Source organism: Triticum aestivum, chromosome 7D (assembly GCF_018294505.1).
Source record: "Triticum aestivum cultivar Chinese Spring chromosome 7D, IWGSC CS RefSeq v2.1, whole genome shotgun sequence".
Lineage (NCBI taxonomy): Eukaryota > Viridiplantae > Streptophyta > Magnoliopsida > Poales > Poaceae > Triticum > Triticum aestivum.
The window spans coordinates 126,547,625-126,562,334 of NC_057814.1; the positions used below are offsets into that span (position 1 = coordinate 126,547,625).

At 40.9% G+C, this 14,710-nt stretch overlaps 2 protein-coding genes across 3 annotated transcripts; both read right to left on the reverse strand.

Annotated features, from left to right (window-relative positions):
- Nucleotides 1–641: 641 nt before the first annotated feature.
- Nucleotides 642–6,650, reverse strand: LOC123169335 (protein TIC 22, chloroplastic). Its single transcript, XM_044587178.1, has 9 exons — nt 6,179–6,650; nt 6,021–6,083; nt 5,350–5,424; nt 4,458–4,502; nt 3,363–3,422; nt 3,216–3,287; nt 3,109–3,144; nt 2,945–3,022; nt 642–985 (listed from the first exon to the last, which is right to left on the reverse strand). Exons 1-9 carry the CDS (start codon nt 6,551–6,553, stop codon nt 872–874), a joined length of 918 nt encoding a protein of 305 aa, XP_044443113.1. The 5' UTR covers nt 6,554–6,650; the 3' UTR covers nt 642–871.
- Nucleotides 6,651–8,341: 1,691 nt separating this feature from the next.
- On the reverse strand, nt 8,342–14,504 carry LOC123165681 (cystinosin homolog). 2 transcript variants are annotated; one of them, XM_044583371.1, is made up of 9 exons: nt 14,122–14,504; nt 12,675–12,807; nt 11,111–11,200; nt 10,901–11,025; nt 10,721–10,763; nt 10,212–10,329; nt 10,065–10,114; nt 9,879–9,951; nt 8,342–8,846 (listed from the first exon to the last, which is right to left on the reverse strand). In XM_044583371.1, the coding sequence occupies exons 1-9, from the start codon at nt 14,241–14,243 to the stop codon at nt 8,785–8,787; spliced, it is 816 nt and encodes a 271-aa protein (XP_044439306.1). In that variant the 5' UTR covers nt 14,244–14,504; the 3' UTR covers nt 8,342–8,784. The 2 variants fall into 2 exon arrangements, with proteins under 2 accessions (XP_044439306.1, XP_044439305.1); XM_044583370.1 differs by lacking the exon at nt 8,342–8,846 and having other exon boundaries at nt 9,585–9,951; nt 14,122–14,503.
- Nucleotides 14,505–14,710: the final 206 nt, after the last annotated feature.

Below are 14,710 nucleotides of genomic sequence, written 5' to 3' on the forward strand. Positions count from 1 at the left end.
AGACGGGAGCATGGTGACAGATCGCTCTGGGTCGTGGTGGGTTAGCTAAATGGGTTGGAAGAAGCGACCCATTTCACTAGAGGGCTCGATTTTTTTCTCGTGGAGTAGCAACCCATTAGAACAGTTAGACCAGAAATTGAAAGGTGCGGGGGAGGTCGCTAGATAGAGTACATCTAAAGGCTACAAACACCCAAATCAGTAAAAAGGACGGCCAGGAATGTTGAGGATGTGAGAGGGCAAAGACTAGGTGCAGTTTTACTGTCCTAAATGATCAATTGTGTTGCGGCGCAAAAACCGTCAAATTGGAAGCCAAACTAAAAACAAAGTTAATTAGACATATAGTACATAAAACTCAAAAAATGATACAAACAGGATCACTAAAACTTGTGTTGCGGTTGTGGCTCGCAAGCTTCAGCGCATTGAGGTGGAGGCTGTGCTGTGGAAGTTCTCTGGTGCGAAGGGGTTGGGCGATACCTGGAGATAGGTTCTACGAACTCATAGGGTGTTGCTCTATCGATTGCGACATTGTGGTAGCCAGCCCATCATCGTCGTGTTATCCCTTATAACCGCGACTTGCCGCTGGATTCTTTGTACCCTCGCTTTCTTCTAATAAATCGACAAGCAAGTTTTTCGCGGGTTCGTAAAAAAAATTCTGAGATTTCTCATTTGCTTCTATGTTTAGAAAACAAAGAGCCATGTTGCTCTTGGTCTTCATCGAGGGGGTGCACCATGCAAACACGAGTACTTGTTACACGAACCATCCAAACAAGTCACAACATCGGAACAATCATACGATATAAGCAACTAAGCGAATAAGTAAATTGAAGTTCAGAAAAGTCTGCCATCGCCTAGTCGCTTGCAGGTGGGCCAACTAGTAGCAGAAAATACCTCCATGACCACGACCTTCCCCTGTTGACATCACTTCTCTGAACTCAGCTCTTTGCAATGGCGCCCACGATCGTGGTAAGCCACCGCATTTGATCACCTGATTTAGACGATAGAGAACTTTCTTGTCAAAGTTAACATCGTTCTGATGGCCATATAAACCAATATATAGCTAGAATAGTGTTTGTGAATATAGCGCCTTCAAACCCTTGTTGCCAATTTTCCATCATATGAGAATCCTAAAGGGCTAGATGACATAATCACATAAAGCGGGGAATATGACAGGCGTTGCACTACTGTCTGTCTTTCATCACAAAAACAAGATCTGATCTTCCACACTTCCTTTTGACGGTTTTGCTAATTCTCGGTTGACTCTGGTCGTTCATATCCATCCAAGATTTTATAAAAACTGAAAGCTGAGGTCAAACGTTGCAATTTTTTGCGCTAGTTGAACGATCATATCAGAGGACTTAATTTTCAATCAGATGAGATAATATTACACTTTTTGCACCAGACAAACAAATCGTTATAACACAGTGAACACCATTTCAGAACTGATGTATGAACAAATTTAGAAAACTAACCAAGGGATGGTTAACTATCAGCTGACCGAGACATAGGCGCTCCTTTCTTATAATTCTAGTTTCTCTAGTGAGAATAATCCCGCTCAGAAGACAGCACACAGAAGTTATCCTTGAGGGTACTTTTAATTTGAACTAAAACCACAACATTTATTTTGGAACGGAGGGAGAGAACCCGTAAGAGACAGATGCATGGACTCTACCGAGAAACAGAAGGGTTTCTAGTTGTGTTTGTGATAACCTGATCGTTTCCACCTGTTGGACCAGCTTGTTCCAAGTTAGGCCCAACCCAGATGATTGCTCGCTGGAATGACAATTTGCTAGTAATGCTACAACTTGGTTTCATTCTGGTAATGGAGCCGGGGAGAGGCCTCCCTGTTCATCTATAAAAAATGACAATTTGCTACAGTACCTCGCAACATTGCATAGGAGGATGGGGTATTTGACAAAATGGTTCAATATCAGCCCAAGTATCCTCCCAAAAGTAGTGAACTTGCGTGACATACTGGAGGTGGAACCAACCTAGCAGTAGCAGCAAAAGGAAATGCTTTGCACGCATAAACCCAGTCCAAAAACTGAGAATACCCGCTACTAAATTCCACTTGAGAAATAATCTTGTTTCAGTAAAACCCCTTCCTCATATAAATGAGCCTAAAAGCAGTTTGCTGAGCAAAGAAATGTTCTTCATCTCTATTTCTTGATACTCAAACTCCCTTGATCTTTCAGTCTACATAAAATAACCTATTTGGCAAGCCTATAAATTTCTCTTGTGGCTGGAAAAAAAATTCTCCGAGATTTATAATATCTAAAATTTATGACCTATGGCATTTGTGTCATTTACGCTGGTTCCACTTCGACCATCTTCTTTTCTTTCCATGAACACCTCTTCTAGCTTCATAGCAACCACATAAATTGCACTCCATCGCTCCCCACACACACAAAAAAAAAAGATTGCACTCAATAAAGGAACAAGATTTGGTGAAGTTTTTTGTCCGTTTGGCATGACCAGTGCGCGCGTGTAAATTCTGATGGCAAGAGGACAAAGAGAACCAAATTTTTACTAAGGCAGTATGATAAACCCAACCATGGCACGGTCCTAATCATGTTTTCTCTTTCATAATTGCAATCTTGTACAGAAAAATAATTCACATGGAGCTAAATCTTCCAACGAAGATATAGCACCATACTTTTGTCAGTCTTCTTTCTGAACATGATGTTTGTAAATCCAGAAACAGGAAACAAAATAAATAATACTATATTTCTAGAGTACAATGGCGAAAAAAATCACAGCCATATTTATCACTTGACCTTGAAAATTTTCATTACAGAGCTAACCGTGAATTATTTATTAAGAGGAAAAAAAAAGCTCCGGCAGCGGCTTAATATAGTTGATAGGCTGGCCATCACAGCATTTCAAGTGAAAAAATATGTGTGCTCAAACTCCGTGCTATCACTGCACAACAAAACTACGCTGATACCTCATTGATATGTTGGTTGAGACTCTTTCCAGGTGGTATGAAGATTAAGTCGTCCCAACCAGAATTTCTGTCGTTAATCTGTAGAATCAAGAGTTTTAGGATGTTAGTAGTCAAGCAAAGTACAAGAGTCCTGAGTGTATCTTATGTTTCTGTCACCATCTTACCTCCATTTTCTTCAAGACATCCTCCAAACTACCAACCTGAAGAAACCAGAGGGCCAAGTTTTCATGAGAGCTTAGGACAGCAATAAGAAACATATAAAATCACATACCATAATTTGCTTAGATAAGGCTGATCCTTTCGAAGATTTAGACGCCTTTCTAAGCTCTCTTTCTATGTCCTCCTGAACAAGGAAGGAAGTTGTGAAGACTTAACCAGACTGGGTAAGGTAGGTGAAAGGAAATGGAGCCTGACAAACCTTTTGAAAGTATACTGGACAATAGCGCTTCTTCTGTTTCTTAACGACCAATAGATCTGACTGCACATGCAAATCAGGTATTTTAATCATAGCAAAGGACAGTTCATCCAATGTATGTTGTTCCAAAGAAAGTTTGGACTTAGGATACAAAGCTATAAGTATCAAGACCAGGTAATAGGGGGAAAGAGGTTGGTCACATGGGGGTGGGGATGACAAATGTGCACAGAAAAAACTACTTTTTTTTAATCTTTCGGTTTTGTCTGAGCACCGACAATTTAAGACGTGCAGCATTACAAGATGAGGCACCCTGGTGAAGGTCATGAAAGGACCAGTATGGGCAAGTAACTAATGGGGGCAGGACAGGTGAACAGCTTCAGCTTTCGCGATGTGTTCAAGCCCACCTCAGCCATATAACTCATGGAAATAAACTACTCCCTCCGATCCAAATTAATTGACACGGCCTCTATACATTGTATAGAGGCCGCGTCAATTAATTCGCATTGGAGGGAGTATGTTATTCTGTTAGAAGTTTAACATATTAATCAACAAATCAACCAGTCCACATGCTAACAGATCCATTGCCGTTATTGATCAACAGATCTATAAAATTTGTTATTTGTCAACTGCAGAGGTATAGTTCACTCTTACGAGGAGTGTTATTGATCAACTGATGTAGGGTTCCAAACAGAGTGTTAATTCTTTTTTTCTGAATTCCTGATCTTGGGGAAAGATAGAAGTGACATTTTACCGTTGGTCTGTGGAGGATTTTTTCTCCACTCGCCTTACCTAAACATTGTTGCTTAAATTTTCTTAAAATATATTCAGGTGGGGAGTCTTTCCCGCCCGGTAACAGTTAAAAAAAAAGACATTTTTCTGTTGGCATGCTAGTGGTAATTAATAAGAGAGTTTTAGAAACCAAAACTGGCCCAAAAAAGCAACAATCCATTTGTGGAACCCTGGTTAGAAATGCATGTAACTGAACTTAACACATTGAAAGAGATCCCATAATGTCCAACTGTCAATGAGCATCTAAAATCTAACTGCTTTTGATAAGAATATACTATTTCTTAGTAGAGCAATGCAACCATGAATTACCTGAAAAACAGGGACACCATCAAAACCAGTTAAGCCAGATTTCAACTGAAAAGCCAAAGAGTAATATTCATCATTAAGCTGAAAAAAATTCATTTACATTGGTTATATTAGATGCAGAAGACTACAGTAACCCGCATATATTATTGTTTAAGACATCAAACTTTATATAGTCATCAGCAACAAAGTACAGACCAACAGGCAAGAGTACACAAAGAAAGGCTTTACCCTCATGGAGAATCACCTTATTTGAGCCAATCCAGCCCATAAAAAAACCGGAAATATTGGCATAGACTACATTGAAAATAACACCAACCATACAAAGTCAGGTGGTGTTCCAACCGTATAGGGCAAAGTGGTAGATCTCCAAAAATTAATTCATGTGCCACTGCAACAGGCCTCTAACTTTTCCTTGCTCAAATTAATTGTTCCTTGGAACATTTGTTGTCTTTGAAGAAGGAAAATATATGTTACCTAACAAATATGAATAATGAAGATGCATTCTAAGGATTCAAAAACACATCTTGATAATACACTGGACTGATCGGCGCTATCTAAACCTTATACCCCTGATGCAGAAAAAGAAGTCAATATTAAAAACTTTGAGTGGTGACAAATAACGCAATATTGGGCAACATGCTACTCCTAGGTCATATGGATGTTTTTTGTGAAAAGTCAAAACCATGGTGACAGATTAAGTTGGTACAAATGGCAGTTCAGTGGAATCTTGTAACTTATACTTGCTGCATTACTGCTTTGAAGAGCAATTTAGTTACATAATGAATTTGACTATACTTATTCAGAAGAGACAGGAAAGGGTGGGGGGTGCTTAAAAATGGTACACATTTAGATAAGATAATAGAAGAATAAGAAACAGTTCCAGCAAGAATCAAACCTGCAGTGCATTCTTTATTTGAAGTGGATCAGGTAAGAAGCGGAATGCGATACCTTCGGCCTTCAACATATAAACCTGCATTCGAAGGGCAGCATAAGAAATATTTACATTCCAAAACATCAAACAATATCAGTATGGTTCAAGATATACAGTTACACACATTGGCTTAATTAGAGGCTCATTATCTCAGTTGTGGTAAGGCACAAAAAAGTATGCTCATCCACTTAACTAGTGGTTCACTTGCACATTGTGCCTAGTCCTTACAACCGTGCCAACTGTCAAAGTAGGGTTGGTGTGGGTTCGCAGACCCACGCAACTTGCATCCGTGGATGGAGTAGAATGATAAGTTGTATCAGGGCTAGCCTAATGAGACAAACCTAAGCTAGACTAGATAAATTGGCGACAGTGTGACTTATGAGAAACGATTCCTTTCCTCACACACCTCCTTCTAAGGAATCTAGTTCATATTGCCAGTGGTTGAGACGTCATTGAGTTCCTAATTTTGTATTGCATCACTTTCGTACTTCTGCCGCAACATAAACTCACTACTTAAGTCAGCATAAACCTCAATCCCCCATAAACTCTCTTGCAGGATTGCTCCAACAATCATGACTCGGAAAAAGGATTGCCCCTGGCATGATCTATCACATGAGATACCAATTTAAGCTCACCTGATCTAGCGTAATCGGCACCACTTTTGCCCCCTTCCCTAACACCGGCTGCCGCGTCCTCACCTGCACCACGCAACCTCCAAAACCGTCAGTAAAAGCATAAAACCAAGAGTCAAAACCAGCAGGTGTCGAGAGAAGGGCGGGCGGGGAGGGGGTACATGGGAGAGGAGGGCGTCGGCGTCCTCGGAGCGGAAGCAGAGGAGGCCGAGGGAGCGGAGGCCGGTGGCGGGGTCGGAGACGAGCACGAACTCGTTGCTGGAGTTGCAGACGGTGAAGACGGGCGTGCCGGTGAGCGCGCGCGCGACCTCGTCGGGCCCGAGCGCGAGGGGCTGGGCGGCGGCGCCGTGGGGCCCCGGCGGGCGCGCCGCGGCGAGCGCGGGGCGCGGGGCGGCGAAGCGCGAGGCGAGGCTGGAGAGGTGGTGGTGGAGGAAGGAGGAGGCGGCGGCGAGGGGGTTGGGGGGCGGGGAGGGGTATGGGGAGGGGTCGGACATGGGGGCGGCGGCGAGCGGGAGGGAGGAGTTGGGCGGCGGCATCGGGTTCGGCTGGCCGCTCTCGGTGGCGTCGGCTTCCGTTTACGGGCGCTCTGGTCTGGTCTGGTGGTGGAGTGCGGCGCGAGGTTGGCTCATGGCTGGCGTCGCCGAGGAGTTGGGCCCGTTTCGTTTTTCATGTTTTATTTATAACAGATTTAAAGAAAAAGAAACTATGAAAGGGGATTTAAATACTCTAACTTGTCCCTATGAATGTATCTGGACGTATTCCGGTGAAACATATATCCGTCTGAGCGACAAGTAATAAAATATTACCTTCGTATGTATGTATTTAAACGTCTATATCTAGACACACGTATCTTACCTCTTGGTTTTCTAACACATGTCTAGATACATCCGTAAGACAAATCTAAAACAAGCCTTTTGGGGTGGAGGGAGTAGAAAATTAAGGATGTTAGAAAATATGTTCTAGAAAATGGAAAAAATAAAAATGTGTGTATGTATGGAATAAAATGCGCATCGCACCTTTAAAACATATTCATGTACTATATAATTTTATATTCATCTATCCATTAAACAAAGGTTGTTTTAGATTTCTACCCTTATTTCATGGGTCATGCTAGGCACCAGCCGTGATCAGGAATCAGCCACCTCGACACCCACCCTTCTCATCCCGCACCTTCGCGAACCACACACTTCCCCCGCCTCGCAACTCCGCAAACCACGAGCTCCGCTACGGCAGCACCCATTTGTCTCACCGTAGGTGCCAACAGGTCTGGAGTAGTGTCGACTCGTAACAAGACCCACCCCGCCCCCGCCGACTCGCAACAATGACATGCAACAGACGCCCTGCCCTTGCAACCCTGACACTCTATTGCTCTGTTCTTGTCGCAAAGAAGCACAACGGCGACCACCTTTGCAGCATAGAGCGACATGCTTGTAGCGTTAACTTGCAACATTGAGCCTCGCCTGGGAGCAACACCGACGACGCTCCCTTTGAAGCACGATGGGCTCCCCTAGCGGCAACTCGCACTGATGCTTGCAGCATCGCCACCCCCTCCCCCTTTTACAGTGTCGATGGCCGGCTTGCAGTAGCACGCGCACCGTGCGGTGTCTCCGAATCTGGCACAACAAGGCCGGTGATGGTGTTGTAGCCTTGCAACAACGGTGGCAGCGATGTGGTGGTGGGAGGTAAACGTGGAGGGGCATTGTGTGCAGGGGAGAGAAAAGAATGTGTGAAATTAAGAGAGGATGAGGTCGGGTATGTGAGGATGCGTGGCATGCAAAGGAGGTTGTCGACGCAAATGCTAGTTGAGTCTCTAAAGCATTTTCCTTAGTTCATTCCCACTCAATAGTTTACCCCTAGTTTTTGTCAATGATCAGAAATGTTCTTATGTTTCATTTTCGTCTTGTCAAAGGCCTTGTGACTGTGATTAAGGCAATCCTTGGACAATTTTGCCCTCTTTACAGATGAGTCCATTGACAAAAAAAGGGTCTGAAGACGAACAATTCATGACTAGAAAACTCATAAGGCACCCATACCGATGACACTGCATTCTTGCTGCTTGCTTTAAACCCATGGAACGCTTTATGGGGTTTATGGACATGGTACTCCCTCTGTCTTAAAATAAGTGTCTTTATGTTACTAACTTTAGTATATAGTTGTACTAGAGTTAAGACACTTATTTTGGGACGAAGGAAGTAAATGTTTGTGCAAAATATACCAATTCATTAAATCATCAGTTGAAGCATTCACATCGATGCCTTAATCTCATTATTCTCTCAATCACCAAAACTAATCTATCAAAGTTAATCTAAAATACACTTCTTAACTGTCACTCGAAATCACGATCTTGAGATGAGAATAACCAATCCGCGTACATGTCAACTCATGGTGTGTTCATTTTGTGTTACGATTGCTAACAATCACACGAGTAGAATTGTGTACGGTTTGTTTTCTTGTGGTAAAAACTACATGAGTAGAATTTGCACGTAGTATATTTGATTTCCGATGCTTCTTCTTAGCTAACATATGGACATACTATTTTTATTGGTGGGTACAAGGATTCTTTTGAACATCGTTTGGGCCCTTTTGTTTTTGGTCCTTGGTAAATCCATCACACATCTTAATTACTTGAGAGCCTCCCTCATGCTTCATTGGACCCATAAGACTCATCTTCATCTCCAATCCTACAAGTTTACACAGCCGTCCCATCTTCATCTCCAATCCTACAAGTTTACACAGCTGTCCCATCTTCATCTTCAATCCTACAAGTTTACACGGCCGTCCCATCTTTCCCATCTTTCACTTGAACGGGGAGAACAGGGTACTCAGAGTCTGATAACAAAAAAGACGAACAGACATACAAAATTCAAACATCCTCCGATTTACATTGGATTTCTGTAAGCACATAGATAACTGATAAATGGAGAAAAGTGAATTAAAGCATATTAAAATCGTAGATCCTCCGTTTTGCGCTTTATATTGCTTTAGCTAAGTGGTATACATATACTTTACTGACTAGGTTAGGGTTGGAGATGCTCAAAGAACTTCCGCTTTCGACATGAGTAACAAATGCACGAGCAAAGCTAGTTGAATCGCAAGACAGTTCCTACCATGGAAAAACTAATGAGTATTTCAGTTTAAACAGTAATTGAACTTATATAACATGTAATTACCGAGTCAACTAAATGATACAAACATGCACTTGTATGCTCGCGTACTCCTTAAGCAAATCATTTAATGAGCACCCAATCTTTAATAACCCGTTTGCCGACGTATTATTCTATTTGATGAAACCATAGTGTAACAAAAAAAGGCCAAGTTGACAAACAAGCAAAGCTCCACTTGCGTTTATCCTTTCCTTACCATAGTCTAATATTTTTATACCAGGAATAAAATAGGCCATAGGTAACTCGACAGTTTAGCAACGATGCCATGAAAAATAAATTGAAGTCAGCACACGTGGCTGTCACACTTTAGCAAGATTATTGTCTGAAACATGCCATTGGTGGTAGATCTAAAAAAACGGCTGCCAGTGATTAGTCAAAGGCAAAAGGAAATAGAACAGGCAAATAAACACTAGCCAAATCAATTATAAATTGTATTTGTAAATCTTTACACAAAGTATAAATGTCAAGGACAAAACTGAAGGTCTGCAATATTTAAATTTTTACAGTAATCCGTGAAGAAATATGTACATCAGTTAATTCACAATACATGGAAAATAATCGTGGTTTATCTTTGTTATAAAACAGATAGTAATTGAGACAGCACTGCGTGTACTGTATATATGTCATACACTATCTTCTTCAGGCTTATCTGAGGGCCTGATCAGAGGAGCTACCCTCTCAGAAATGATGGCCTTACCATTCTCATCCCGTTTGACAGGGTACAACACATAGTGTTGAATTATGAAGAGAACATCGAAGAAAACAGTTTCCTACAAATTCAGGGACATGAAATTTAGTAACATTTTATACTGTGAGAACACGTCAGAAAGCTAATAGGTGACCAAAAACGTATAGTCTGTAAAAGACTAGAACTCATGCTCACCAACGAAAGAAGGGTCTTGCCGATATTTCCATAGAAATTCACTAAAGTGTCTGCAGCACAATTTGTATTGTTAGGAAAAGAATCCAAACATATATACATAACATAGAGCATGACATGAGTTGCAATGAAAGGAAAAATGCAGCTTACGCTGATCAATAGATTGCACACCCATCTGACCAAAGTTCAGCACCCCCCCTGTAAGATCAAGTAAAATATTGCCAATACTCCAACCAACTGTACTCTTCCGCCTGAAGTTCATCACAGCCTAAGGCACATAGGAAACATAATAATGGTTAGAAAGGACACTTAACAACAGCACACCACTTATATTTATGTACTTATTATATATCCTATAGTTTAGAAATATCCAAGTGAGAATTTGTACATTATAGAACAAGAAAACTTCATTCAAATGAAATATAAGAACCAATGGAAACTTTGACATATCTGGGGTGTTCATATTTAGTTAAGCTTATGTACTATGCTCTCAACTGCTGATTATTGAACGCAGATACATCATGCTGAATTTCAGTGTTCCTTTGTCTATATTTTGTAATTTGTACTACGTATATGATATCACTAGTTCAACATTCACATCAGGAGATAGTCATTTGGTTGTACTCTGTAACTTAAGTAATGATAACAAGCAGTAATACCTGAGGGATGTACTTGACTGTTGTCATCGCAACCTGTATTGAACTGAGATTCAAAAAGATAGGAGGAAAATCAGTCCCACTTTTACGAACAGAAGCAAGATATATCAATTAAAAACATTTAGCTAATCTAGCTGATAATAACAAGCAACGTTAATAACAGTGAACGTACAAAAAACTTACTTGAATACATCAATAAGCCATAGCCAGTTACTTTTTGGCCAAGCTACAATGAGGCAAACAATAGCAGCTGACCAGACAACAGCAGAGATTGATATGCACACTTTGGAGACTTTCTGGTTTCCACGCTGTATATTCCAAGTTCAAACATTCGATATTAAGTTTCACGATTTAGAAGATGTATCTGCAGTCCCTGAGGACAAGTAAACTAACCTCATAAATAAAAACTTGGTAAAGGGTAAAAGATGTCAAGGCCACTGCATGTAGAGAGAAAGCAACATCATTTGCAGCAACAGGAATCATCTGCATCAAACGATACATTTAGTTAATGTTAATTTTAGGCCTGGGTAGATATAATCTTGATACTCCCCCAATTTTTTTTTGCAGTTATTGTAGCTATCTAGGTGGAGTTGGTGTTGCGCAATATGTAAATGCCAATGTGGAGGGGCTCTTTACTCCCGCTATCTCCTTCAATACGCACACTCGTGCGTATTCGAGAAAAAAGTTATTGTAGCTATATATTAGCAAACAATAATAAAAATATAATGATATTAGAGTATCTGTGGCAGCAACTAAATCAAGCAAGATTATTAGGTGGCAAATCTAAATGTTTTAATGTTCAAGATTTTAGAACATTAACTACAAACTTCCGAATACAGCATCTATTCAAGATCGATGGGAGTAGTTCATGATAATAAGAGTGACCTAGCATATTTTGTTTCACAAGCACGTACAACATAACAAAAGACATGGAATGGCTTCTTTTTCTTTAAAAGTACTAACATGTTATTACAATATAAATGCTACTAACAAAAATATCAAATCATATGTACATCTAGACTTTCTTTGGAATTATCAAACTTGCTAGACATACTAATACAATTTGTAATTATTTGCATCCAATATTTGCCCTGAACAAATAAAAGAAGCCATAAAGAACTATAGATGACAATTACCAAATTCAGTTACACAGAAATGATGTGAAATTTGTCAGCTAAAATTGTGTCAAGAATGGCTTTTAACCAGTTGGTGATTGGTCACAAAATAGTCCTGATAGACATCAACAAGTTGTACTGGCTATAATAATGGCTCTCATGGAGAGTGGCAATCCTAATCATAGCTAACAAAATTTTAAAAAAGTGCAGCTTTAAAAATCACAGTAACATTAAAATCATACAAGCACAAACCATGGATAAGTAGCACAATGGAGTGGTCAAACACAAAGCAAGATCCTTGAGCATACCAATATACTGATTGCTATAAATACCAATGAAAAGAAAAAGAAAATCTCTAGTACAGCTACCTTGATTTTCTACCGTTAATCTGTATAGCTAACATAAAGATGCTAAAATGGTCTTCCTGCCTAATTCACATAGAAATAAAAACACACGAGTATAGGGAAGTCCCTTAGGTAAGGATCCAGCCACGTGTTACCCCATCCAAATTAATTGTGCCAACAGAAGTGTGGATGAAACCATTAGTTTGCCATTTGATCATCAGAGTCAAATATGGTCTGGGTATGTACCCCAGTAAGACTATTTAGCTTTTTAATTCTTCTGGAATACAACAAACTAAAACAGAGACCTTTTGTTCCAGTGCACCTGTTATGATAATTGTGTGTTTAACAAGCATGGCTATTATTTAAAAATAAGGACTATGGGTAACTGACTAGACATGATGCAAGATCGCAAATATGCTATGATACTGAAAAGATATGTTGCTCCTAAAATTATTCCCACCATGAACTATCCGTAAAAATAAGGCAGTGACGCCTAACCTCTTTATCACCAAACTTGTCATGATACTGTTGCTGGATGAAGGGGCTGAAGAATAGAGCAGCATTGTATATGAGGTAGGAAGAGTGCTTTGTGAAATTCAGCACCAGAAAATCGAAGTTCAGACCGACGACACTGCAATTTGTGAAAACAGGTAAACCACAGAACAAAATCTTAAATGATAACATAGATATTTGGATCACTAACATTCTGAGCTGTTGCACAGAAAACCACGATGGGCCTACATCTTTTCTTGTGTCAGAGTACTATTTAAAATACAAGATGTGAATTTGCATGCTGGACAAACTGCCACAATTGCAAAAGGTAAATCTAGGGTGAGGCAAAAGAAATGCTGATCAAATACTACACAAACTTGTACTTTGACTGGTTGAGTAGAATTGAAACATTACCAAACTATACTTCAAAGTTCAGACAAAAATATAGAAAAAAAAACTGGAAAATAGTAAGGTTAAACATGCATGCATTTTCAACAACTAAAGGGCATACCAAACTGAGGTGCTAGAAATGTCTACAATGGGTAGACATGATTATGAGATCTGCATACGTTTCTGAAGGACAAACCAAGAGGATTACACTACAGGGTACGCTTCCGCTTAAGTCCAAATATGAGAACTCACGCATAACGAATTTAAAACGGCGCCAGTTAGACGGAAGTTTCAGACACGGGTAGCTTTTCTTAGTCATGATTTTTACCTAGCCATAACTGCAAGAATCGACATCAATCATGATAGATGGACAACAGAGCATAAGTTAGATACTACCTCCGTTCCAAATTATAAGATGTTCCGGATATTTCAATATGAACTACATATGTACTGAAATGAATGAACAAACACACTAAAACGTGTCTATAATATATACATCCGATTCAGAAAAAGTTAGAACATCTTATATTTATGAACAGAGGGAGTAGTTTATAAGCACGACAAGCAACTACGGTGCCTATATACACCACATGTCCTACTACATGCCAAAGGTTCATTCTACTCCGTACTAACTGCCTTTTGTTTTGTTTCCTTCCCCTATACTTTGCACACATGCCACCCTCCTGTAAACAGGGCCATTATCTTGTCACAAGAGCAAAGCAATCGTGACAATTAGTAGAATTTCCAGCAGCCAAAGACACGGCTCATCATCAGCTCAAACAAAGCTGCATTTTTTCTAAGCATTTGACACGTTTTACCACCATATCCATCTTACACAGGTACCGGACATATTCGTCGGGTCCATCCATCAATAGGATGAATTTTTTGCAAAATCGACACATACTTCCTTGTGTGGGATTCGTTGGAGGCTCAAACGTATGTATCTAGCACTGAAATACGTCTAGATACATCCGTTTTGAGGAGCGGGCGAACAGCTGGTCAAACAGATCTAGCCCAAGAACGCTACAGGCAAGGGGGTAAAGAGAAGGGGGAGAAGGAGCACCTCTTGCGCCTGTAGTTGAGGACGACCTGCGGGTAGAAGCTGAAGGACCAGGCGACGAAGGCGATCCACCCGATGACCTGGTAGAGCACCTCCAGCCCCACCGAGTTCCACGACGACGACATCGCCGGCGGCCCGTTGCCTCTATCGCCCCCCTCCTCAGACTGAGTTTGAGTGCAGGGCCTTCTGACAGCGATTTCTGCGGATTCCGGCCGCTGCCCCGGAATTTATAGTGCGGGAAAAGGAGAGCCGGAATCCAGAGGAAAAGGAACCGATTAATATCTCCCCGATTCCCCGTGCAGCGTCGCCGTCGTCAACGCAATTACTCCCATGCTTGCTGGGGGAAAACTGGCCGGGTCTGGTTGCGGAGCGGATCGGGACGGGTTCCCCGGACAGGTGCGGACTTGCAGTTTCTTTTCGGTCGTGAAAGGTTGGTTGGCAGTTATTGCCAGTTTGCCACACACGAGCTGAATCTTTTTTTATTTGCAATTACAAACTTTCAGTTTATCTTTTTTTGGGTATACCTACTTGAGATGAGAGAATACTCAGTATGTTACGAAAAAAGAAAATACTCCTTCCGTCTCAAATTACA

What these genes read in the sequence shown, in the direction of transcription:
- LOC123169335 (XM_044587178.1), bottom strand. Translation starts at nt 6,553, where the DNA reads ATGCCGCCGCCCAACTCCTCCCTCCCGCTCGCCGCCGCCCCCATGTCC. An exon ending in GTCCAGTATACTTTCAAAAG is followed by an intron (nt 3,288 to 3,362) that starts GTTTGTCAGGCT and finishes TTCCTTGTTCAG; the next exon opens with GAGGACATAGAAAGAGAGCT. An exon ending in TCAACCAACATATCAATGAG is followed by an intron (nt 986 to 2,944) that starts GTATCAGCGTAG and finishes CGTCTAAATCAG; the next exon opens with GTGATCAAATGCGGTGGCTT.
- LOC123165681 (XM_044583370.1), bottom strand. Translation starts at nt 14,243, where the DNA reads ATGTCGTCGTCGTGGAACTCGGTGGGGCTGGAGGTGCTCTACCAGGTC. An exon ending in ACCAAGTTTTTATTTATGAG is followed by an intron (nt 11,026 to 11,110) that starts GTTAGTTTACTT and finishes TGGAATATACAG; the next exon opens with CGTGGAAACCAGAAAGTCTC. An exon ending in GCAAGACCCTTCTTTCGTTG is followed by an intron (nt 9,952 to 10,064) that starts GTGAGCATGAGT and finishes CTGAATTTGTAG; the next exon opens with GAAACTGTTTTCTTCGATGT.